The sequence below is a fragment of the Onychomys torridus genome, chromosome 5, assembly GCF_903995425.1.
Source record: "Onychomys torridus chromosome 5, mOncTor1.1, whole genome shotgun sequence".
Classification (NCBI taxonomy): domain Eukaryota; kingdom Metazoa; phylum Chordata; class Mammalia; order Rodentia; family Cricetidae; genus Onychomys; species Onychomys torridus.
Genome location: NC_050447.1, coordinates 127,509,924 through 127,537,518, shown reverse-complemented (window position 1 = coordinate 127,537,518; position 27,595 = coordinate 127,509,924). Strand labels below are relative to the sequence as shown.

Below are 27,595 nucleotides of genomic sequence, written 5' to 3'. Positions count from 1 at the left end.
GTGCTCAATTCTAAAGAGGACATTCCTATGAACTCCCTTCCTCCCACCAGGCTCAGGGTACACTGCAGAAGGAACAGAAAGACTGTGAAGAGCTGAAGAGTGCTGTCCTCTAGATATGACATGTTCGGCCCTTGCACTCATGAACTCCCTTCAATAAAGACCACTTGCACAAAATCAAGCTCAGACAGGTCAACAGTACAGCAGGCAGCAATAATTAACTTAGTCAATTACCAAAAAGACATCAAGGTGGGAAGGGAATGTGTTGGGAGATGTCTGGTTAAGGAGAGGAGAGAAGTGGGGATGAATATAATCAAGATACATTGTACAGACTAGGCAAGGTGGCCCACACCTTTAATGCCAGCACTCAGGGGGCAGAGGCACAAGGATCTCCGAGTTTGACCAGCCTGGTCTACACAGTACCAGGACAGCCAGTGCTATATAGAGAACCTGTCTGAAAAATCTAACCCAGTCATGTGTCACAAAAAGAAACATAAGAAATTTCAGATTTCCTGAAATGCTTTAATTTTTACTAATTCATTTATTTAAGCTCTTTGAGACCTCCTCACCTTGAATGGTAAGCTGAAATTCACTATGTAGTTCAGGCTGGCCCCAAACCTATAGAATCCTTTTTTTTTCTTCCCCCTTATGGTTTTTTCAAGACAGGGTTTTTCTGTGTATCCCTGTCTGTCCTGGAACTAGCTCTGTAGACCACTGGCCTCAGAGATTCGCTTGCCTCTGCCTCCCCAGTGCTGGGACTGAAGGTGTGTGCCACCACAGCCCAGCCTGCAGAAATCCACTTAGCTTCTCAAGTGCTAGCACTGGGATTACAGGTATGAACCACCATGCCTGGCTCAATGGTGACCCGTGAAATGTGGACACCCTGAGAACTAGCTGTCAGCAGTGCCACCCTGTTCTATCCTGATACCGGTGGAGATTCTAAGCACATGACCCACATTGCTAGAGAAGTAAACCCCAAACCTAGTGCTGTTACTCCCTAGTTAAAAATACTCTTCATGATTGCCACACCTACAGACTTGAGCACAGCACTGCCAGGTCTTCAAAGTCTGGCTCTCGGTCACCGTTTCCTCCAAACACAGCCACACTTGCCCGTTTTCTCAGCTTCGAACATCCTCCTGCCCACCATCTGCTGAAACTCTATTCCTCCTTCACAACTGAAAGGCACTGCACTAGGAGCTGGACCGTTCAGCCCAGAGCTGGAGCCTCTGCAGTTCCACTACGTGAGCAAATGAATCAACAAACCTCTCTTTACCAGCTAATGACAGAAGGCCGAACACCATTCGTACTTTATGAGGTAACTCTGTGGATTAAGCATGGTGGTTATACATCACCGTAAAACATAGCAGGTAACAGATACTACCTTCTAAGCTGTTCTTCCTTCCCCTCAACATCAGTAAGTTTGCTCTTCCCTAAACTCCAATAGCAAAGACATACAGACACACACCCCAGAGAGCTTTCTAGGCACTCCTATTATTCATGTTATGTACCCTGGCTTCAACACCAGGATATGAATATGATACTTTATGAATGTGTATTTCTAGATATATGCAAGGCACTGTTTTGCATTACCTGATCTCTCATACCTGTTTTCTTCAGTAATAGAATGGCAGTTAACCCTTTACAGTCTTCTAAATTAGTTTAAGGTTATAATGCTTGACATCAATTTAAACTAATTTAGAAGACTGTAAAGGGTTAACTTCATCTCACAAACATTGCCATGTATTCACACATGTACTTCTAAGTCACCACAATTTACTACTCATACCTCATTCCACAAGTAGCTTACCCTAAGAGTTGTCAAGTGTAGTCTGTGCAAGTTAAATAAAACCCTGAAAGTAGTGGTCTACAAAGAACTGAAGGCGGTCTCTTCATTCTCTATTTCTAATCTGGTGTTATTAATTTCTCTATTATAAACTCCACTCAAATAGCATCTAAGTCTGTGATAGTATTTTACCATTTATACATGCCCAGCACACTGTTTAAACACACAGACACACAGACACACACACACAAAATAGACATCACAGCAGGTACAGCCAACTCTTAACTATACACTCAAACACAGACCGTTATAGCAGAGACACCAAAAGCCTACAAAAGGCCCAGAGAAGACTGTGCTTATGTGACACCACCGCCATTTATTAGCTGTGTGCCCTAAGCAAGCTGTTTGTTCATTTGGAAAAGGCTAGCCTCAAACTCAGAACCCCCCCTGCTTCTACCTCCTGTACCCAGAGATTACAGTCTCGGGCCACACCCACTGGTGCTACTTCTTAATAATCCATACCCATGTATGAGACAGGAATTGTCACAGTACGAACGCCATAGGGCTGTGTGTTAAACAAGGTAACATGCTAAACATTAGTGACAGTCTCACAACATCACATATATTTAATAGGCGGTAGTCTAACTAGCAGTGTCTGTTACTAAGATTTTTCATTTAAAAAAACTGCTCAAAATTAATAGTCAGCACATTTCCTATAAGGAAACGAGTTCTATTAACTTTAGTTCTACCTGAAGTTAATTGTTCATTGACAGCAGCAACTGTTCAGGCACATTTTACTGTTTACAAAGTCTTTTTAATACCTTGTAACATCCATCAACTGTAGTTTACCTCCAAAACATCCTCAAGGGAACAGGCATTTTGAAGTCATGCATTTAAGAACTAAGGCAATTGGCTAATAATGTCATGGTCACCACCACGGAGGTCTCCTCCACCTCGGCTAAGTGTTTAGAGCACACCCCCCACCCCCGGCCCCTTTATTTTGTTTAACATCCACTAACAGGAGGCCGAGTCCTGCAAGTTGCCACCCTCCTCAAGCATAGTCAGCAGTTCAGGAGAAAGCCGAAGGTAACAAATCCAGTCAGACGCCATCGATGGTACTTAATGTTGCATTATTTTCCGCATGTGGCGTCCGCCCACATTTCTAGGGCAGGTGCCAGGTCTGTGTGTAGGTGCGTCCTTCCCTACTACAGCCCTCGACACAAGACCTAGTAACAAGAGCCCCTCAGCAAACGTCTGTGCATAGCGGGATGGCGGTCGGCGGTCCAGACCCGCGAGCTGACACCAACTCTGCGATGGGGATTTAGGATCTCTAGCACATCAACAGCGGATGGGCGCAGAGGGTCTGGCGGGTTAACCAGGCTGGCAAGGACTGCGGACTCGCGCCGCTAAGGGAAACTAAGGCAGCTGACCCCTGCGGTCGAGCCCGGCTGGCAGCAGCGGCTGGAAGGCTGGGTACCGACAGAGGCTGGGGGCCGGGGAAACCCGGGCAGTTGGCGTCTGGGGGGAGGGGGCCGCCTGCCGGTCTGAAAACGGGCCCAACCCCAACCTGAGGATGATTCCGCGCTCCTCTAGGGCCCCGCTCCCCATCCCGCGGCGGCCTTTGCTGCACCGAGAACTCGCTGCTACCTGAAACTGCAGCAGCTTCTCGGTCTGCTCCTGAGTTAGATCCTGCTCCTCAGGCGCCGCCATTTTGCCGCCGCCTCTACGCTCCTGACCCGTCCGCACCGTCACCCGCCGGAAGTGATCTCAGGTGCAACCACATCCGGTCCGAACCGCCGCCGGTACTCAACTGCGTCTGCGCGCGCTGTCTCACTTACCCCTTCCGAATCTCGCCGCCAGAGAGCGATGTTCTCGAGTCTAGGCCGAACAATTCCGGAAACTGCCGAGGCAGTGAATCTATCAAAGATCTAACTTTGCTGAAAAGATGTCAGAGCCCAAAGGGTCTCAATAGAATTCCACTAGCTGCGAAAAGTCCCGCAGTCTGGCTGCTGCTTAAACATTTTCCAACCATTTCCGATAGTTTTGAAGATTTCTCAGGAAACTATTGTTTTGACGAAATAGCACCAGATTGATGCTTAATCCTTTTTCTAAAGCTGGGGGGGGGGGATCAGTATAAAGATTCCCCTCAAAATTAAAATTAAAACCACTACCTAGGGGGCTGGAGAGATGGCTCAACAGTTAAGAGCACCGACTGCTCTTCCAGAGGTCCTGAGTTCAATTCCCAGCAACTACATGGTGGCTCACAACATCTGTAATGAGATCTGGCGCCCTCTTCTGGTGTGCAGGTAAAAATACAGACAGAACACTGTATACATAATAAATAAATAAATCTTAAAAAAAAAACAAAACACCTACTACATAATTCCAGCCGCACCAGTTCTGATATAAACCTTCAGGAATCAAAGTTAGTTTACTATAGAAATACACATATTCTGGCTGGGCAGTGGTGGCGCATGCCTTTAATCCCATCACCTGGGAGACAGAGGCAAGTGGATCTCAGTTAAGTTAAAGGGCAGCCTGGTCTACAGAAAGAGTTCCAGGACAGCTAAGACTTTAACACAGGGAAACCCTGTCTCAAAAAAACAAAAAACAAAAATCCCATATTCACATATTTACTGATGTACAATAAATTATGGAATCAGCCTAAGTGTGTACTAATAGATGAATGAATAAAGACAATTCTATATATAGCTGGGCATGGTGGCTAACACCTTTAATCCTAGTATTCGATTGGCAGAGGCAGGTGGAACCCTGAGTTCCAGGCCTACCTGGTCTACAGAGCAAGTTTCAGGACACCCAGAGATACACAAAGAAACCCTGTATGAAGAAAACAAAGCAAAATTCTGTATATGTACAATGGAATTTCATTCAGCTATAAAGAAGAATGCACTTATGTTGTTTGCAGGGAGATGGATGTGACTAGAGACCATCATGTTCAGTGAAGTAAGCCATGTTCACAAAGTATCCCATGTTTTCTGTCAAGTATAGAATCTGAAGCTGAAAGAGGAGAATTAGCAGGAATGATGGGCAAAATGGGGCGAGGAAAGGGTTAAGAAAGGATAATGAGGCACCTCTGAAAAAGAGGAGGACCAGCCCCACCCCCACTTTGGCCCCTGTTTCAGGCCCAGCATCCAGCCTGGCCATGAAGTGTCACTACAAGGCGCTGGGGGTGCGGCGCGGGGAGGGGGCAGGGAACACACAACAATAACTAACTAACTAACTAAATAAATAAATAGATAAATAAATAAAAAGGAAAGAGAACACAGCAATTTGATTGCTGCATACAGTACATGGTGAAATGTGTGGTGGTTTGAATAACAATGGTCCCCATAGACTCATAAAGAATGGCACTATTAGGAGGTGTGGCCTTGTTGGATTAGGTGTGGCTGGAGGAAGTGTCACTGTGGGGACAGGCTTTGAGGTCTCAGAAGCTCAAGTCAGTCTTTTCCCTGCTACCTATAGTTCAAGATGTAGAACTCTCAGCTCCTTCTCCAGTACCTGTCTGCCTGCATGATGTCATGCTTCCTGCCATGAAGATAATGGACTAAACCTCTGAACTGTAAGACAGCCCTAATTAAATGTTTTCCTTTATAAGAGTTGCCGTGGTCTTGGTGTGTCTTCAGGGCAATAGAAACCCTAACTAAGACATGATGTTGGCAATAGTTTTAATCAGCTGTATGTTGAAGATTCTTAGGCTTCTGAGAAGGCTATCAGGACTGATAGAACAAGCTAGGCTTGGAGGCTGAGTTCTACTTTGTGTAAGTCACAAAATATATCTCCTGCTCTTCAAGAAGATTTGAGTACAAATACTGATGTCAGTAGGTATGGCGGTGAATGCCTTTAATCTCAGGACTCCAGAGGATTTGAAAATTGAAACTGAGACAATAAAGAAAACAGAGGGAATGCTGGAAATAGAAATTCTGACTAAATGAACAGGAACTACAGATGCAAGCATAACCAACCAAATGCAAGAGATGGAACAGACAATCTCTGATGTTGAAGACACAATAGAGAAAATAGATTCGTCAGTCAAAGAAAACACTAACGACAAAAATGTCGTAACACAAAACATCCAGGAAATTTGGGACACCACGAAAAGACCAAACCTAAGACTAATAGGGATAGAAGAAAGGGAAGAATACCAACTCAAAGGCACAGAAAATATATTTAACCAAATCATAGAAGGAAACTTTCCTAACCTAAAGAAAGAAACACCTATGAAGATGCAAGAAACTTACAGAACACCAAGTAGGCTGGATCCAAAAAAAAAAAAAACACATAATAATCAAAACACTAAACATACAGAACAAAGAAAAAGTATTAAGAGCCACAAAGGAAAAAGACCAAGTAACATATAAAGGCAGACCCATCAGAATAACACCAGACTTTTCAATAGAGACTATGAAAGCTAGAAGGTCCTGGACAAATGTTGTGCAGACACTAAGAGACCACGGATGCCAACCCAGACTATTATACCCAGCAAAACTCTCAATCACCATAGATGGAGTAAACAAAATAATTCCATGACAAAGCCAGATTTAAACAATATCTATCCACAAATCCAGCCCTACAGAAAGCACTAGAAGGAAAAATCCAACCTAATGAAATTAAACACACCCATGAAAAAACTCAGGCAATTGATAATCCAACACCAACAAATACCAAAGGAGGGAAACACAACACTACCACCAAAAAATAACAGGAATTAATAATCACTGGTAATTAATATCCATCAATATCAATGGTCTCAACTCACCTATAAAAAGACACAGGCTAACAGAATGGATGTGAAAACAGGATCCATCCCTTTGCTGCATACAAGAAACACACCTCGGGATTGGAGATTTAGCTCAGTGGTAGAGCGCTTGCCTAGCAAGCGCAAGGTCCAAGGTTCAATCCTTAGCTCCAAAAAAAAAAAAAGGAAAGAAAGAAACACATCTCAGCTTCAAAGACAGACACTACCTCAGAGTGTCTGGGAAAAGGCTTTCCAATCAAATGGACTTAAGAAGCAAGCTGGTGTAGCTATCCTAATATCTAATAAATAGACTTCAAAATAAAATCAACTGAAAGAGATAGGAAAGGACATTACATATTTATCATACAAGATGAAGTCTTGATTCTGAACATTTATGCCCCAAATACAAAGGCACCCACATTCATAAAAGAAACATTAAAGCTTAAATCACACATCAAACCCCATACACTAGTAGTGGGAGATTTCAACACACCACTCCCACCAAAGGACAGATCTACCAGACTGAAACTTAACAAAGAAATAAAGGACCTAACAGATGTTATGACTCAAATGGACTTAATCGATATCTACAGAACATCCCACCCTAACACAAAAGAATATTCCTTCTTCCCAGCACCCCATGGAACCTTCTCCAAAATTGACCACATGCTTGGTCACAAAGCAAATCTCAACAGATACAAAAACATTGGAATAGTCTTCTGTATTTTATCAGACCACCATGCCTTAAAGTTAGATTTCAGCTGGGCAGTGGCGGCACATGCCTTTAATACCAGCACTCGGGAGGCAGAGGCAGGTGGATCTCTGTGAGTTCAAGGCCAGCCTGGGCTACAAAGTTCCAGGAAAGGCACAAAGCTACACAGAGAAACCCTGTCTCGAAAAAACAAAACAAAACACAAAGATTAGATTTCAACAACAAAAACTACAGAAAGCCTACAATCTCATGGAAACTGAACAATGCCCACCTGAAGCACCAATGGGTCAAGGAAGAAATAAAGAAATTAAAGATTTCTTAGAATTCAACAAAAATGAAAGTACAACATACTCAAACTTATGGAACACTATGAAAGCAGTGCTAAGAGGAAAATTCATAGCACTAAATGCACACAAAAAGAAGTTGGAGAAATTTCACACTAGTGACTTAACAGCTCAATTGAAAGCTCTAGAACAAAAAGAAACAAACTCACCCAGGAGGATGCCAGGAAATAATTAGGAACAGATGCCAGGAAATAATCAAATTGGGGGCTGAAATCAATGAAATAGAAACCAAGAGAACAATACAAAGAATCAATGAAACAAAGAGTTGGTTCTTTGAGAAAATCAACAAGATAGACAAACCCCTAGCCAAATTAACCAAAAAGGCAAAGAGAGAGCACCTAAATTAACAAAATCAGAAATGAAAAGGGAGACATAACAACAGACAATCCAGAGAATTATCAGGTCATATTTCAAAAACTTGTACTCCACAAAATTGGAAAATCTGGAAGAAATGGACAATTTTCTGGATAGATACCACATACCAAAGTTAAACCAAGACCAGATAAACTATTTAAATAGACCAATAATCCCTAAATAAATAGAAACAGTCATTAAAAGTCTCCCAACAACAACAACAAAAAGCCCAGGACCAGATGGTTTCAGTACAGAATTCTACCAGATATTCAAAGAAGAAATAATTCCAATACTCTTCAAAATGTTCCACACAGTAGAAACAGAAGGAACATTACCAGACTCTTTTTATGAGGCTACAGTTACCCTGATACCTAAACCACACAAAGATGCAATGAAGAAAGAGAATTACAGACCAATCTCCCTCATGAACATTGATGCAAAAATACTCAACAAAATATTGGCAAACCGAATCCAAGAACACATCAAAAAAATTATCCACCATGACCAAGTAGGTTTCATCCCAGGGATGTAAGGATAGTTCAACATATGAAAATCTGTCAATGTAATACAGCATATAACAAACTGAAAGAAAAAAAAATCCCACATAATCATCTTGTTAGATACTGAAAAAGCCTTTGATAAAATCCAACACCCTTTCATGATAAAGGTCTTAGAGAGATCAGGAATATAAGGAACATTCCTAAACACAATAAAGCCAATTTATAGCAAGCCAACAGCCACCATCAAATTAAATGGAGAGAAATTCAAAGCGATTCCACTAAAATCAGGAACAAGGCAAGGCTGTCCACTCTCTCCATATTTATTCAATATAGTACTTGAAGTTCTAGCTAGAGCAATAAGACAACAAAAAGAGAGAGATCAAGTGGATACAAATTGGAAAGGAGGAAGTCAAACTTTCACTATTTGCAGATGATATGGTAGTATACACAAGTGACCCCCAAAATTCTACCAGGGAACTCCTACAGCTGATAAATTCCTTCAGTAAAGTGGCAGGATACAAGATCAACTCAAAAAAATCAGTAGCCCTCCTATACACAAATGATAAAAGGGCTGAGAAAGAAATCAGAGAAACATCACCCTTTACAATAGCCACAAATAATTAAAAATACCTTGGGGTAACACTAACTAAACAAGTGAAGGACCTATGTGATAAGAGCTTTAAGTCTCTAACAAAGAAATTGAAGAAGATATCAGAAAATGGAATGTTAAGCTCATGTTATAGGCACAGCTCAGGATCTTGCATCTTACATCGTCTGGAAGTGCTGGCGACTATGTGGTCATACAATCTGTGCCTTAAAAAAGCCGGACACATGTAGTTAGAGTTTTCCTGCCTGGCCCACAGTCAGGACAAATCTCTCTCACCCACCAGTCCCACAGTCACTCAGATCCAACCAAATAAGCACACAGAGACTTATATTACTTATAAACTGTATGGCCGTGGCAGGTTTCTTGTTATCTACTTCTATCTTAAATTAACCCATATCTATTAATCTGTACTTTACCACTTGGTTCGTGGCTTACCTGTACCTTACATCTTCTCATGACGGTGGCTGGCAGCATCTCTCCCCTCAGCCTTCCTGTTCCCAACCTTCTCCTCTTCCTTGTCCCGCCTACCCTATCCTTCCTGCCTAGCTACTGGCCAATCAGCACTTTATTTATTTTAACCAATCGGAGCAACACATTTGACATACAGAACATCCCACAGCAACCCCCCCCCCTTTTTTAGGAAGGTTTTTAACTTTTATATAGTAAAATTTCAGATAATAAAACAATTATCAAGCAAGAATTACAGTTACAATATTAAAAAGGAGTTTTCCTGCCTGGCCCATAGTCAGGACAAATCTCTCTCATCCGCCAGTTCCACAGTTGCTCAGACCCAACCAAGTAAGCACACAGAGACTTATATTACTTACAAACTGTATGGCCATGGCAGGCTTCTTGTTATCTACTTCTTCTATCTTAAATTAACTCATTTCTATTAGTCTATAGTTGCCACGTGGCTCATGGCTTACCAGTACCTTATTTCTTTCTTGTCATGGTGGTGGCTGGCAGATAACTCTAACTGGAAGTTCCAACCCCCACTGAGGCTTCGGTAATGGTCACGCCCACAAGGCGGGGCAGAGGAGGAAGCAGAAGACCAAGGATCTGGAAGAGCTCTCTCTCTTGGTTCCCAGACTCACAAAAGTTACCCCACAAAATAAACTTCCCTTTTAACTACGTGGAATGGCCTTAATAATTTAACCAATATCTGGCGCTCACGTGGGGCAAATTCCAAAGGCCTAGGCGGCTCCCTCCCTCAGCCTCCTCCCCGGCTGGCGGGTACCTAAAACCGCCTGCAAAGTTCCATTTAACCAGGGGACACCTACACGGTTCCATTCCCGAAAAAGGGAGCAGCTAGTCCAGTCTCAGTTCCCTAGCTTACCCCCAGACCAGCGAAAACCGCTGTGAGTGAGATCTTCCCACTCCTCCGAGTGCCGTTTCCCCGCCATCTTGGCTCCTGCCTTCAGTTGCCACCAGCCAAGGTCACCAGCAGGCCCTGCTTTGGAGCTATACCAACGCCTCCTGCTGGCTGAAAAGTGCTATTGCACCCCTGAAAACCACGGAAAGGTAAGCTGCTTTCAAGTAAAAGTACTTGATAATTTTACACCTTAAAACTGACTAACAAATTTTGAGTAATTCTTGTAATATGGCTGACAACATTACCTCACAAGAATTTAATAACCTTTTTGCCTGTATGCTGAATGACATTTTCCTGGAAATATACGACCTCCCTAAGACATATCTGGCCTGTACCATTTTGACATTCATTGTAATAATTCACACAGTGTTCAAACACTGGTTTAATAATAAGAACAAAGATGAGTCATTATTGGGACTGATACAGGCTTTAAAAGATAACAATGAAGGCTTACAGAAAAAGATTCTGTCTATGGAATCTGCTGACCAGGACTTACATAAAAAGATTCTCTTTCTGGAATCTGCTAACCAGGATTTACAGGCTTTAAAAGTTAGCAATGAAAGCTTACAGAAAAAGATTCTGTCTATGGAATCTGCTGACCAGGACTTACATAAAAAGATTCTCTTTCTGGAATCTGCTAACCAGGAATTACAGGTTTTAAAAGATAGCAATGAAGGCTTACAGAAAAAGATTCTCTTTCTGGAATCTGCTAACCAGGATTTACAGGCTGTAAAAGTTAGCAATGAAGGCTTACAGAAAAAGATTCTGTCTATGGAATCTGCTGACCAGGACTTACATAAAAAGATTCTCTTTCTGGAATCTGCTAACCAGGAATTACAGGTTTTAAAAGATAGCAATGAAGGCTTACAGAAAAAGATTCTTTCTCTGGAATCTGCTGGCCAGGACTTACATAAAAAGATTCTCTCTCTGGAATCTGCTAACCAGAATTTACAAAACAAGCTTGTACCCAAAATTGCTTTTATTGATAATAAATATGAGTATTTAATGGATAGAACACTAACTCTCCAGAGTGAAGTTGTAGCTACTCAGATAATATATAAGGAAGAAAAATTATCATTACTTGATAGGATAAGGTCCATGGAATCATGTGTTTCAGAAGAACATAAAAACTTCCATGATTCCATCAAAAATCTGGAATCCCTTACAAGAGAGGAGGTTTACTCCCTGGAACAGACCCTAGGTGCTCGTTTACAAGCCCTGGAGGAAACTCTAAATAAACATGACAAGGGACCTAATAAGCAGAAGGGCAAGACCATACAGGTTGTAACATCTCCAAATGGCTCTCATACAATGGCTTATCATGTTATCATCCATGAGAAACCAGCAGATGACACACACCCCGAGCCATATACGACATATACATTATAACCAATTTCAACAAGGGACTTTAAAAATATAAAGGAAGCAGTAGTTACATATGGGATACACTCCACATATGTAAAACAGATGTTAAATTCATGGTCTACCTCACATAGAATCATTCCAGATGACTGGCATCAGTTAATTTCAGCTGTTCTAGAATATAGCCAGCAGTTACAGTGGAAAAGCTGGTTGAGAGAAGAGGCAAGAAATTTAGAACAACAAGGTAAACTCAGAGGTTTTGAGATCTCCCAAGATCAAATACTTGGTGAGGGATGTTTCGCTGACAGGAATGTACAAGCCATTTATGATGAGCATACAATATCCCTATGCCGTACAGCAGCTCTAAATGCTTGGGAAAAAATTCCAGAACCTGGAAAAGCAACTGAGGTATACACAAAGATATTTCAGGGACCACATGAACCCTTCACTGATTTTTTACAAAGGCTGAACACAGCTATAACAAAAGCTGTATCAGATAAAGAATTAAGAAAAGTATTAACTGAGTTCTTGGCATTCGACAATGCTAATGCAAAATGCAAAAGAATACTTACACCATTAAAGATCAGATCAGCTCCTTTGGAAGAATGGATTCAGTATACTAATAGTGTTGAATCTCTTAACTACAGTAATGAGGCTTGGATAGGAGAGACAAATCCCAGAGGTGTAAGAAGGCCCCGTGGTACCAAATGTTTTACATGTGGTACACCAGGTAATATAAGTAAAAACTGTACATGGGGTAATCCTAGAAGTAATACTCCTTCTAGGAATAGCCTAAACAGAAGACCCCAACCACCTCCTGGATTATGTAGAAGATGTGGCAAAGGCCGACATTGGACCAGTGAGTGCAGATCAAAAATAGATATACGAGGCAACCCTTTAGTAGCGGGAAATGCCTCAGGGGGCCTCTTGCAGGCCCCCAAATCAAATGTGGTAAGAACATTCCCAGCCACTGTGGAAGACATTCCTCTCCAGGACAACTGAATAAACCAATGTCTAATGTAAAAACTGATACTGCAATGGATGATAAAACAGCTCTGATAGATGAATCACAGTTTACAAAGAACACAATAAAACAAATATTTTGGCAGACTTCCATAAATGAACAAAGGCCAAAGCTTAGAATTCGAATTAATGGCTTGGTTCTGGAGGGCCTGGTAGACACAGGTGCGGATGTGACTATAATTACACCAAAATCATGGCATCCAAATTGGCCTCTTCAAGAGGTAGATGTCCAACTTTTAGGAATTGGCACCCTATCTCAGATAAAACAGAGTTCGAGATGGGTTGAATGCATAGGGCCAGAAGGACAGAGAGGAAGGCTGAAGCCATATGTAGCAAATGTAGCTGTAAATCTATGGGGCCGAGATCTGTTACAACAGTGGAATACCCAGATTAAAATTCCTACACTCTCAGAAAAGGAATACAGGCCAATCCATGTTTCTAGGAATAATATCATAAAATGCTATAAAAAACAGTCACCAACTATTCAGGCTGTACACAAACAGAGCACAACTGCTGTTGAACTCTCAGAAATACCAACTGCCTTACCTTTAAAATGGCTAACTAATAAACCTGTCTGGGTTGGACAGTGGCCTTTGACAAAAGAGAAGCTACAAGCTTTAGAACATCTGGTTCAAGAGCAGTTAAATGCTCAACACATTGAAGATTCTACCAGCCCTTGGAATTCTCCTGTATTTGTTATTAAAAAAAGTCTGGTAATTGGAGAATGCTGACAGATCTGAGAGCTATTAATAAAGTAATTCAGCCAATGGGCTCCCTACAGACTGGGATGCCCTTGCCCTCTCTGCTACCCAAAGAATGGCCTATAATAGTTATTGACTTAAAAGACTGTTTCTTTACCATACACTTACAAGAAAATGATAGAGAAAAATTTGCATTCACAGTTCCTAATTATAACAATTCTCAGCCAGTCAAGAGATATCAATGGAAGGTCCTCCCACAGGGAATGTTAAACAGCCCTACCTTATGCCAATACTTTGTGCAAAAACCATTGGAGTTAATTCGTGTAAAGTTTCCACAATCCATAATTTATCACTATATGGATGATATCCTATTAGCAGATCCAAAGTTAGACACATTAGAAAGCATGTTTGAAGAAGTAAAAAAAGTTTTGCCTCGCTGGGGACTGCAAATTGCTCCTGAAAAAATACAAAGAGGAGATTCTATTAATTACTTAGGATATAAGATAGAGTTACAAAAAATTAGACCCCAAAAGGTACAACTGAGGAGAGATCGATTAAAGACTCTTAATGATTTTCAAAAGTTGTTAGGAAGCATTTCCAACTTATTGGGTATCATGGGAATACCCAAAGATGGACTACAAAATTTGGCTAATACTCTAGAAGGGGACAAAGAATTAAATAGTCCAAGAGAATTATCAGCTGAAGCTGAGAAGGAATTGGCTCTAGTAGAAAAGACAATTCGAGAAGCACATGTGGATCGTGTGGATCCACAACTTAAATGTATTCTTGTCATATTCCCCTCCAGACATTCCCCCATAGGTATTTTGATGCAGAGGGAAGATATTATATTGGAATGGATATTCCTACCACGTAAACCAAATAAGAAATTAAAGACTTATATAGAAAAGATCTCTGATTTGATTCATAAAGGTAAATTAAGACTTCGTCAGTTGACAGGAATGGACCCAGCAGAAATTGTAGTACCTTTAACTAATGAGGAAATTTCATCACTATGGAAAGATAATGAATACTGGCAGAGAGCCTGCAGTAACTTTTTGGGAGAGATTAACAACCATTATCCCAAAAGCAAGAGAATAGAATTCATAAAGAAGACTGAATGGGTCCTTCCTCACATTGTACGACACAAGCCAATTTCTGGAGTCCGCACATTCTATACAGATGCAAATAAATCAGGGAAAGCAGGATACAAATCAGGAGACTTAAGTAAAGTAGTACAAAGTCCATACAGCTCTGTACAAAAGGCAGAACTGTATGCCGTTCTTATGGTACTGATGGACTTCACAGAACCCCTCAATATAGTCACTGACTCTCAATATGCAGAGAGAGTTGTTTTACACATTGAAACTGCTGAATTTATTCCTGATAATACAGAATTAACTTCATTATTCATACAATTGCAGGAAATCATCAGAAAAAGGGAACATCATATATATATATATATATATATATATATATATATATATATATATATATATAAAACACATATCAGATCCCATACAGGTCTGCCAGGACCTCTAGCACAAGGTAATGATGAGATTGATCAGTTACTAATAGGTAATGTGCTAGAAGCCTCAGAATTTCATAAGAAATACCATGTAAATAGCAAAGGTTTGAAGAAGGATTTCTCCATTACTTGGCAACAAGCTAAGGATATTGTGAAAAAATGTCCTACTTGTTCCTTCTATAACCAAACTCCATTACCTGCAGGAAGCAATCCAAAGGGTATACAAAGAAATGAAATTTGGCAGATGGATGTGTTTCATTTTGCAGAATTTGGAAGATTAAAGTATGTACACCATACCATTGACACCTATTCAGGATTTCAGTGGGCAACTCCTATGAGTACTGAAAAGGCTGATTCTGTGATTACACACCTATTAGAAGTTATGGCCATCATGGGAATACCTGTACAAATTAAGACAGACAATGCCCCAGCATATGTCTCCAATAAAATGAGACAGTTCTTTGCTTATTACAATATAAAGCATGTTACAGGTATACCACACAATCCCACAGGCCAAGCAGTCATAGAAAGATCCAATCGAACTTTAAAGGATATGCTAAATAAACAGCAACAGGTAACAATGACTCCTAGAAATCGATTGCATAGTGCTTTATTAACCTTGAATTTTCTCAATGCTGATGAGAAAGGAACAACAGCTGCGGAGAGCCATTGGACGACAGACAAAACTCCTGAGCTAAACCAACCGGTTTATTTCAAAGATGTGTTGACCTCAGAATGGAAACCTGGATATGTCCTACGTTGGGGAAGGGGTTTTGCTTTTGTTTCCACAGGAGAAGAAAAGCTATGGATACCAACAAAATTAATAAAAATTCAATTAGAACAGGAGAAACCCCTTGATGAGGAGAAGTAAAAGATCATCCACCAATGTGACATCTCTTCAGGTTGTAAGAAAAATTTAACAATCAAAGGTTGGGGTAGGGTTCTGTTTTTGTCTTTCCAGGATAATGGAAATACCCATCTTCCAGAAATCATAAGGACTTGGATATCCAGATGTTTACAGCAGAAAGAAAGAATCTATTGGTACCAATCTACACAGGGTAAGATATCACTGTCTAACATCTATATCTCTATCAATCTAGAATGGTTGTGGTTCCAATTTAATTATAAACCAATCTGGCTTTGGAGATGGAACTGGCTCACTCCTTCTCTAAACCCAAGCATACTGATAAAAGAAAAGGTTGAGAGATTCTTCAGTCCCATATCAGAAGAGCCCTCTGGTGTGAGACAGAAGGAAACCAATTATAAGGGACCGTTATCTTCAAGATTCTAATTCTCTCCATGCTTACTCTTGATTTCTTGGAATCCTTTCTTACATGTCATGACATCTTTAAATCCAAACCTTCCATTCTGATAAAAAAATAAGTTTTTTCCAATAGCAATCTCTGAAGTCTCCAGAAGGAAGATGGGGCCCCAGCAACAACAACTCTACCCAATCCAGAATGATGCCATGGTAATCATCATCATATTACACTTCTTGCCAAAATTTCAGACAATCTTACCCATTACTCTGAGAGTTGCTGCAGAATCTACAGTTAGTCTAACTGAGATTTAACTATCTGAGCTTTCTCACAATACCCAACAGAGATACCATCGCTTCCTAAACAGCAGGAAGCAATTCTAAGAAAACAACGCCCCTTCTCCCTAAGGTTTCATATTTCTCAGGGTTATGGATAATGGTTCTAGGGTTGGGGGTGGAAGAAACTGTTAAACTCAGTACTCTCCTTAAGGAAAGAAAATATGTCTCAAAAAAAAAAAAGGGGGAAAAGAAGAAATGGAATGGATAGGTATAAGATATTATGGTAGACTGTCATATACATTAGTAAACAAATTTAGTAATATACCAGCCTTTGCACTGTTATGAATTCTTATATGTTGATACAAATATAAACTTTTTACATTCCTATTTAAGATAATTTGTATATTGATACAAATACAGAACTATGTTTGTTATATTGTACATATATTTTTACTCTTATGTGAAATATTTGTATATTGATACAAATATGAATTTATATCTGTCATACTGTATGTATGTTCTACTTCTGTTTAAGATATTCTGTATACTGATATATATTTAGGATTATTATCATATTGCATATTGCACTATACATTCCTACCTCTGTTAAAGATATTTTGTGTATTGTCACAATTTAAAGTCATTGTCCGTTTACAGTGCATTTGCTTACAGACTGTTTGCCTTATTTATAGGAAGCTTAGTCCTTAGGTTGTTTAGGTAGACAAGACTTACATAGTTATTGTCACCTATGCTTGTCATCTCTATAATTATGTTAGTTAGGTCATCCAGATTAATAAATACATAGGTCAGATGGACAGGTAATCTTCAAACACTTCATGGACCTAGAGAACATGGCATTTAAATAAGTTAGAATTCTGTTGACGTGAGACATAATTGCTCCTGGCAGCACCAATTTGTTCCCGAGAGAATGTTGGGCTTCTAAGACATTTCCATTTGGAAGTTTGTCTTCTTGGCACAAAATGGCCTACTGGACAAAGAACTGCCCTTGCCTCAACTGCTGACAGTACAAATGCTGTCCTTTCTGGACAAGCGGGACACAAGGAAAGCGACTACTATACTTTGCCAAGACAGGGTAAGACGGTCTTTCAGAATTCCTGCTTCTGAAAATGGTCTGTCAGATACTCTAGGCCTGTAGCCAATTTGAATGCACCAACGATGCTGAGAAACATTAGGTGACTGTCCAGGCTGCTAGCTGTCTCTGTCTACTCTTGCAAGACTCCCGAAAGTTGCTTGCGTCCTTCTCCCATTTCTCAGGTATTATTATATTCCTTCTCAGGTCTTTGATGAGGTTGGAGATTAGCAGTTATACTTACAACTTAGTATATATACATATATAATATCTTAGATAGGATATATTAAGTATTAGATTCAGGTTCTTTAGGATAGGACACCTTTTGGAATGATCTTTGTAACACGCCACCTACCCATGCCCTAGACTTCCCTGGATTTTACTGTGTTTTTTGCTTGATATTGTTTGTACTTATTGTAATTCCAACTTAGATTATCCCTCATTACTCCTAGACAATATTTGATAACCATCTCTTTGTATATAGTCTTGTATTAGGTTAGAGCTTTCTTATTTAGACAAAAGGGGGAGATGTAGTGGGTAGCCATCCCAGCATTGGCCTGGAAGTTCCAACCCCCACTGAGGCTTCGGTAATGGTCACGCCCACAAGGCGGGGCAGAGGAGGAAGCGGAAGACCAAGGATCTGGAAGAGCTCTCTCTCTTGGTTCCCAGACTCTGGACGCTGGAGGTAGACCGAGCAGAGTTCTCAAGAGAACACCGCCGGACTGCGCTATACCCTTGCCAGACCCTGTAACCTACCCCTTCATTTGTAAGTTACCCCACAAAATAAACCTCCCTTTTAACTACGTGGAGTGGCCTTAATAATTTAACCAATAATATTCTTTCTCTTCTCTCTTCCAAGTCTATGTATATTTTTTAAATATATTGTGAACCATTTAGAGGGTTTTTTTTTTTTTTTTGTCTTCATTATGTCTGAATTTGTCTTTATTGAGTACTTATAGTCCTTTTTTGGACCATTGTTTTAAATTGCTAAGTGGCAAAAATAAAAAATAAAAAATAAATTGAGGGTTGGTTGGGGATTTAGCTCAGTGATAGAGTGGGCCCTGGGTTCGATTCTCAGCTAAAGAAAGAAAGAGAAAGAAAGAAAGAAAGAAAGAAAGAAAGAAAGAAAGAAAGAAAGAAAGAAAAGATGTTGCTAAGTGGCATGGCTAGAATCAAAGCTGCAGCTTTGGCTGCTGGCTCCACCCTGTTTGGCTTTTCAACATAGTGAAGGTATGTTCATCACCAACTCTGGGGTCCATGCTCATCTTCCCAGCTCTGGGAAGCAGGGGTCCATGCTGCCACCAAGCACAAGCCCCATTTAAGTGCTCCCTAGCAGGGCCTGTCCAAAGAATCATCACTGCCACCACTACAAACCAGGAAGTCATCTTTTAAAGGACCTTCACATCCGTGTGCTGTCAGCAAATAGAGCCTAGCTGAAAAGAAGGCAGCTATCAAGAAGTTAGGCTTTATGTGGATGTATGTGCCCCTTGTTGGGTGCTAAATGTAGATAGAGGAATCTCTCCTGCCTTCCTGTTCCCAAATAACTAGTCACAGGTTTCATATTAATTACAAGCTGTTTGGCCTATGGTTCAGACTTATTATTAACTAGTTCTTTTATCTTAAATTAATCCATTTTTTAAATTAATCTATGTATTGCCATGTAGCTGGTAGCATTCATATCTTGCTTCTTAGGTGGCTCACTGGCATCTCCCCGACTCCACCTTTCTTTGCCTCCATCTTCAGTTTGAATGTACCACCCAAACTTATTCTGCCTCGCCATTGGCCAAAACAGCTTTATTTATCAACCAATAAGAGCAATACATACTCACAGTATACAGAAAGACATCCCACAGCAAGTAACTTACAGGCAGAAATTGCTGCTCTGATGTTTGCCTGATCCATACCTGAGACAAAATTCTACTAGAACCATTTTCTCAGGTTATTTCTGCCATAGCTTCCAGCTATGGTCTTCAGAGCCTCAGGTGACTCTTTTTTTTTTCCCCTTCCTTAAAGGTTTATTTATTACGTATACAGTGTTCTGCCTGCAGGCCAGAAGAGGGCACCAGATACCATTACAGATGGTTGTGAGCCACCATGTGGTTGCTAGGCATTGAACTCAGGACCTCTGGAAGAGCAGCTAGTGCCCTTAATCAATGAGCCATCTCTCCAGTCTGCTTTACGTGACTTCTAACATAAAGGCAACACTGGCGTGATAGGGCCCCAGCCGTTTAACCTGCTCTACAAGGAAGAAAAACCCTTGAGCCTTTTTGTCTCAATTCACACAATAGTCTTTATCAAGTTATATGGAGAAAGGGCAACTTTGGCTAGGTAGGGTATAAAAATTCTCTATCCAAGGGATCCCCAAGGATACCAGTAGCTCTTTTACATTTACAGGCACAGACTTTTGTACAATGTTTTCAATTATGATACCAAAATTGTTGGGTATCATATACTTCTTACCAGACCATAATATTCTCAAGAATTTTACAGCTGTGCTTGCCCTTTTCCCACATTCCTTTAGGCATACCAAAAGCACTAGAGAAACTTTTCTAAACCTGTGAAACAGAAGTTAACATTGTCATCTCTGTAATGAAATCTCTTTATAGAAGTGAACAGGATAAGAAAACATGGTCCTGAGCCACCATCCATGACAAACAGAGGGACTGTGGAGGTAATTTTAGAGAAGCACTTAGGTCCACTGGTGACTGTTCCCAGTGAATGCAAATTGGTCCTGGGACCCAGGAGCTCAGCAGATGTTAAGAGGCTCAATGGTTAAAAGCACTTTATTGTTCTTAAAGAGAACCTGAATTTCATTCCTGGAACCTGCATGAAGGCTCTCAATCATCTGGAAGTCCACTTCCAGGATATCTAATACCCACTTCTGGCCTCTGTGCACACCAGACACATACATACTTCCAGGCAAATACTCATATATCTGAAAAATAAAAAAAATAAGGAAATCTATTTTAAAAAAATAGCCCAGGCAGCAGTGGCACACATCTTTAATCCCAGCACTCAGGAGGCAGAGGCAAGCAGATCTCTGGGTTTGAGGCCAGCCTGGTCTACAGAGCTAGTTCCAGGACAGCCAGAGCTACACAAAGCAACCCTGTTCTGAAATAAATAAGTAAATAAGTAAGTAAGTAAATAAATAAATAAAGGAATACTAAAAAAAATGCACCAGGAACGTCTAGTCCATCTTAGAAATTCCTCATCACTGTGAGTTGTCTGTGTCAAATGAGCAGTGCTGGACACGGTGACACAGGGAAGTGGGGGGGTGACTGATAGGAAATTACATGTCCACACGGTTGGGCTTTCCCGGCGGACCGCCTAGTTACTTCCGGTTCAAAATAGCCATTTCCAGGTCAGAACATCTTGAGTGACTAGGACTCCGTGGCTTTACATGGTTGCCATGTAATCTACGTGAATGCGTGGAGTAGCCACATGCATCCTGTATGCATGCGCAGCTCACTCTTTAAAAAGCCGGCGCCATTTTGCACAGGTCCCTCTCCTTCTCTCCTCTCCTCACTCACGTGTGTGCTTCACACAGGCCTGTCAACCCCAATCCTCTATCCTCTTTAATTAAAAACTCTTCTGTGGTCTTGTCATGTTCAGGACGTGTTCCTTGTAGGGTAAGAGCACTGCCTAAATAACTAACATTGGTGCTGAAACCCGGGAACCGGGGACGGAAACTCTGTGCTGCACAAACCAGGAACTCTGCTCCGTTCGCGACAAATCACTGTCCATTTGCCTGATCGCACAAATCCACATGCAACACCGCTCCTCTGATTGGTGAGTTATCCCCTTTTCGGCTAGCATAAATGGTTTCCTGAATCCGTGAGATCAACCATTGCCTCGCTGGTTATTCTTGAAACTGGGGGAACCCCCGGCCACGGTCTTCATTGGCTATGGTCGGCCCCTATTGCAGGCCCAAATTTCCAGCCACCTCCCATGTCTGCAGCTTGAGATATTTTTCGAGATAGGACCACCACCGAGCTGATAAGGCGGCTTGTGCCTGAGATCCGTCCGGCCTCTGGGAGGTCTTGGTTGGCTCCAGATCACGTTTATTTTTTTTTAATTTTTTATTTTTCTGCCTCTCCACTGCAGACATGGGAAATAAGGCTTCCAACCCGATCAGTCCTAATTCTCCTTTAGGCTGTCTTCTTGCTTAAAGATTCCTAAACTTATCCCTCTCTGTACTGAGAGATGGCCCAAGTATGCTTTAAAAAATAACAAAAAATCCCAGTCTTTTATGGGAGTTATCTAATTCTGGCCAGCGAACAGGCAAATAGAAAGAGTTGCTCTTTATCTTAGCTTTTTCTCTCTCAATGTTAAACTGTCTCTTCATTCTCTTCTGCTCATGTGCTCCTAGCTATGCCTAAACCGGAAGATTCTCTGTCCCTATCTCTCTTTTTCTCTCATAAAGCTCTAGAAAGGTAACCATGGCTTACGATTCTTCCGCCAACCAGCACGCACCTCCAGCTGGCCACCGTGGGTGGTAGCCAGCCATGAGAAGTGCAGCTTTCCACTACTGATACTGCCACGATTTTTCACAGTGAGTCTGCTGTTCTAATGGCTGAAATCTGAGCTATATGTTTGCAACGGACAATCCCAGCTGTTGTCCTCAGGCTGTGCTGGCAGTGGTGGGGACATTTTTGCTGGCAAAAATGTCGTCTGGGGTCTACCGGGTAGACCACTGCAGCACAGCCACAGCCCTTCCCATCCCTTGACGAAGAGGATGGCGAACTTGAGCTGATTCTTAGATCTCTCTCCATTCTTTGGGGACGCCCAAGATTGGAGTCTGATCGTGGTTTGTTATTTTAATTTTTTATTTTTCTCTCAGCTACAGCCATGGGACAAAGGGGCAGATACATTTACCACCTAAATTGGCGGATACGGGTGGGTACTGGTAAGCCTGGCCACATAACAGCATAAACCTGACTGCATAACAGTGTGGCAGGTACTTCAGCCAGCGAATGGGAAAATAAGAGTTGCTTCATCTCCAAGCTTTCTGCTAAAGCTCTAAACCCTTTCTTTTTCCTTTCCCACTTCGGAGTCTGCCACGTGTAACCTTTTCTGTCTGACTTCCGCACTGGCGGTGGGCGGGCTCAAATGCGCGGGCTTGGGCGGTTTCTAAGACTCGCCCTAACTCACCTTAACTCCACCCACTCATTCTCAAACTGCCTTGAGAACCACAGATGGGTCTAAAAGCAGCTGAGATCTAAACAATTAAGTTTACAATAATTGGGATGGCTCCTAAACCAGAAAAATCAGCTTATAGCCTCAGGCAAGTCTTCCAAAGGATCAGTTTACAGTCTGCCTACTGGCAGATCTTCCAAAAGCTGTCCTTAAGCCACCAATTGTCAGGAAAAAAATTCAGGACACAGAGTAAAATCCGTTTCTTGTTCCCGGCTAAAGTTAAGTATCTGGAGAGCAAGGCTCCTGACCCCACGGGCAAAAGAGTCATCTGTGGCATTTAAGGTGTGCCAGGAAAGAGATAGAAGCCCGAAAACAAAATTGCCAAATGCTGGAACTCGCTGACTCCCAAAAGCTGTTGGGTCCCTGTTTTAAATGAAAAAGGTCACGGGCTAGCGAATGCCCTGCCCATCAACAGCCTTGTCCTTGTGCTGCCTAGAAAGACAACCAGTCAGCTGACTGCCCCCAGGTGCCAAGACGCATGGGTACATCAAGCTAAGACCTCCAGCAAACCTAGGCTTGGCTATAGACACAGCAGGGAACCCAGAACTCAGCAGGGAAGCGATCAGTTTCATTCCTTCTGGACACCAGAGCCACTGACTCAGTCCTGGGAGTTTTAGGATGTCACTCCTCCTTTCTATTGTCGGGAACAGAGGACAGCCTTACTTACCTCACCAGATTTAATTGTACTTTCAGAGTTATTTAATGAGAAAAGTTCTCTTGCACTCTCAAGCTCCAGAGGACACCAGGATCCACTGCCTTGTCACCAATTCCAGAGGAATAAGGTATCATCCCTTTCCTTCCCAACTAGGGCCACATGGAGCCGGAGGCAAAAGGGACCATCAAAATATCCAGGTGGTAAGGATATAACAATCTATCACTGTTCAATACTCAGCAACTGATCACCTGTGTATCCCAAATGCTAAACTAACAAAACAAGCAGGTGCCTTAAATAAACCACCTCAAATAAGGCTTGTCTCAGGTAAAAATTAAGCAGAGTACTAAAACATCACAGCCACCTTTTTAACATGTCTCCATCCTGACAGGCCAGATCTACCTCAGATAAATGTCAACTCCAAAAACAAAATAATAATAAGTCTTTTCTCTAAGCTTTTATGTCACCAGTGTCCTGTCAGACAGAAGGTTCCCAGCCACACCATGAAGGATGGACAGCTGCAGAACAAGGCATGACAGAACTTCATCAAAGGACTTCATCCCAGGACTTCAGGAGGCAGCTTCCCCCAAGAACCAGTCAACGTCCACCATTCAGCCTGAAGCAGTCTTTGAGAGAAATGGCGCCCCATACACACTCATCCACATTTTTTTTCTTTTTTTAAGAGAAAATAAGCCAGGAATGATAGGAAATCACAACATGTCCACACAGTTGGGCTTTCCCGGTGGACCGCCTAGTTATTTCCGGTTCAAAATAGCCATTTCCAGGTCAGAACATCTCACGTGACTAGGACTCTGTGGCTTTACGCATGCGCGGCTCACTCTTTAAAAAGCCGGTGCCATTTTGCCCAGGTCTCTCTCCTCTCTCTCCTCACTCGTGTGTGTGTGTGTGTGTGTGTGTGTGTGTGTGTGTGTGTGTGCGCGCGCGCGTGCGTGCGCGCGCACACACGCACACGCACACACTTCACACAGGCCTGTCACCTCTCTCTATCCTCTATCCTCTATTAATAAACAGCTCTTCTGTGGATTTGTCGTGTTCGGGAAGTGTTCCTCGCGGGGTAAGAGCGCTGCCTAAATAACTAACAGTGACATACTGCCTTATTTAGACTCTGTAATCCACAGTCATTCTCTAGGTTTGGGCTGTGAGAATAATCTCCAACTTTTCTGACTCCTTGATGGTGTCTGTTGCTCTGTCATAGCCCTCAGGCAGTCTGTACTGTTGGATGAGTTCTATAGAGTCAAGGCGAGAAGGTGGCCTCTAGTTCCAGGTCATTTTGCCCATTTTATCCTCTACTCTTCCATGACATTTAGCAAACTGATACCTGTCTCTCCTGACCTATTTAGTTTCAATTGTCAATTTGACACAGCCTAGAGTCACTTGAAAAGAGAGTCTCGATTCAGGAACAACCCAGATCTGATTGGCCTGTGGGTATTGAAGGGGTTAAACCGTCCCACTTTTACAACTGAATTTAGATGTTGGTTCTCTGAGAGGGGCAAACAGGTGTTTCTCCCAACAAAGGGCCATTTATCAACAAATCACCTTCAGGGCCAAGGGAGAGAACACAAACAAGGCCTGCAGTTAGCTGCACAGTGTCTCAAGGACAAGTCCTACAGCCCCCCTACCAGGTCATGTCAGGACTTGCCCAAGCTTGTACAAACATGCCCAAAGATAAAACCTCAGCCAATTAGAAATATACTAATGTAATTGATGCCTGCTTAACCAACTATGGTTAAGATGACCTCACTGTCCCTGAAACTCCCCTTAGCTGTGCTTAAAAGGAGCCCGCTGCTCCTCAGTCATCGCCATTGTGTACAGATGAACGACCCCACATATGCTGGTATAGTAAATAAATGCTCTTGCTGATTGCAAAGTCTAGTGGCCTTGTATATGACTTCTTGAGGATCTTAACATGTATGTCCAGGGAAAACTGTCTCTGTAGTTAACTGATGTAGGAGGGCACAGTGCACTGTGGCTAGTCCTGAGCTGTATAAGAAAGCCAACCAGCAACAGTGCTCCTCATCCCTCAATCATGGATTGTAATCTGTGAGCTGAAACAAACCCTTCGCTCCTCTAAGTTACTTTTGGCCATGGTGTTTGTCAGAGCAACAGCAAGCAAACTGGAATCCTGCTGTCCGGTCATCCTGAATGTAAACCTTTTATCCCCCATTCCCTGCTTCCTTGGCCACTAGGAGATAGTAACCTACACGTCATCTCTATGAATTTGCCTATCCTGGATATTTAAGTGGAATGATGCAATGTGCTGGCTTTGTGCAGCTTCTTTCATTAAAATGTTTTCAAAGTTCAACTCTGTGGAAGCACATGTCATAGTTTTTATGACTGAATAGTGTTAGTTATTTGGCGGCGCTCTTACCCTGTGAGGAAATGTCACGAAACAATACAGAATCCACTAACAAGAGTTTTATTAAAATAGGAAAGAGAGACAGATGTGAAGAGGCCTGCGGAAAGACACGTGAATAAAGAGAGAAGCCAGGGAATATGGCGCCGGCTTATAAAGGCTGGGCTGCGCCTGCGCACGCAGGCTCATGTGGCTACTCCAGGGAGAACTCTGCTCGTCTACCACCTGCGTCCAGCATCCCAGAACCAAGAGAGAGAGAGAGACCTCCTCTCTATCTTGGGTCTTCCGCTTCCTCCTCCGCCCCGCCTTGTGGGCGTGACCATTACCGAAGCCTCAGTGGGGGTTGGAACTTCCAGGCCAATGCTGGGATGGCTATCCACTACATCTTCCCCTTTTGTCTAAATAAGAAAGTTCTAACCTAATACAAGACTATATACAAAGAGATGGTTATCAAAATTGTCCAGGAGTAATGAGGGATAATGACCTAGATAAGTTGGAACTACAATAAGTGTAAACAATATCAAGCAAAAAACATAGTGAAATCCAGGGAAGTCTAGAGCATGGGTAGGTGGCATGTTACAAAGATCATTCCAAAAGGTGTTCTATCCTAAAGAACCTGAGTCTAATACTTAATATATTCTATCGGATGCGTGTAGATCACATGGTTGCACTGCATGCTTTACCCAACCATGCAAAATCACAGGGTCCTGGTCACGAGAGATGTTTTGACCTGGAAATGGCTAGGCAGAAGTGTCTAGGTCTGCCGGGCATGCACAACCATGGGGGCGTATTGTGAATCTCTCTCTTTTTTTTTTTTTTCAGAGCTGAGGCCTGAACCCAGGGCCTTGTGCTTGCTAGGCAAGCGCTCTACCATTGAGCTAAATCCCCAGCCCTGTGAATCTCTATCAAATAGTATTGTACTATATGATGGGATCACAGTTTTCACCCATTAAAAAGTTAATAGACATTTGGATTATTTTAATATTTGGATTACTTTGTTTTGTTTTGTTTTTTTCTTCTCTGAGACAACAGGGTCTTTATTGTTATTAACCAACCTAACTTTACACTCCTGATCCTGTTGCCTCAGACCGCCAAGTGCTGGCTGCATAGGTGCATGCCACTATGCCTTGCTCATGTTGACTATCATTAACAGCCCTGCTGTGGATATTTGTATTTAATTTTGTTTTGAATAGTTGTTTTGATATACCCAGGGTTGAAATTGTTGGGTCATCTGGTAATTTTATTTTTAACATTTTGAAGAAACACCAGCTGCATTTTTACATTCTACAGTCTGTAGTGGATCCAAGTTTACCGTGTCCTTGTTAACACTTTTCCCTTTAAAAAAAAAAAAAAAGTGTGTGCTATTGAAAGTGTGTGAAGTGGTATCTAATTGAGGTTTTGATTTGCATTTCTGTAATGACTAATGATGCTGGGTTTCTCTTCATGTGACTGCTGGCCATTTGTACATTTTCTTTGTTTTGTTTTTAAGTAAGGTCACACCATGTAGTCCGGGCTAGTCTTCAATTTGTTCACATACTGCCCTTGTTCCTGTTGCTGGGATTATAGCTATATACTTCTATGCCCACCTCATTTGTATTTATCTTTTGGGAGAAAAAGTGGCCATTAAAATCTTTTTTTTGGGGGGGGCGGGGGAGGTGTTAGAATTCTTCCCTCACTCCAGCTGCATGACTGCACATGTGCAGTTCAGGA

General features: G+C 41.8%; 1 protein-coding gene across 2 annotated transcripts in view; it reads right to left on the bottom strand.

Annotated features, from left to right (window-relative positions):
• Positions 1-3,541, bottom strand: part of Faf2 (Fas associated factor family member 2) — a 41,497-nt gene extending 37,956 nt beyond the window's left edge. Inside the window, exon 1 of one of the 2 annotated variants that reach the window (XM_036188195.1) lies at positions 3,428-3,541. In XM_036188195.1, the coding sequence (XP_036044088.1) occupies positions 3,428-3,490 (63 nt within the window). In that variant the 5' untranslated portion in view covers positions 3,491-3,541. The remainder of the gene's footprint in view (positions 1-3,427) is intronic. The other variant, XM_036188196.1, reaches the window with a different exon arrangement.
• Positions 3,542-27,595: the final 24,054 nt, after the last annotated feature.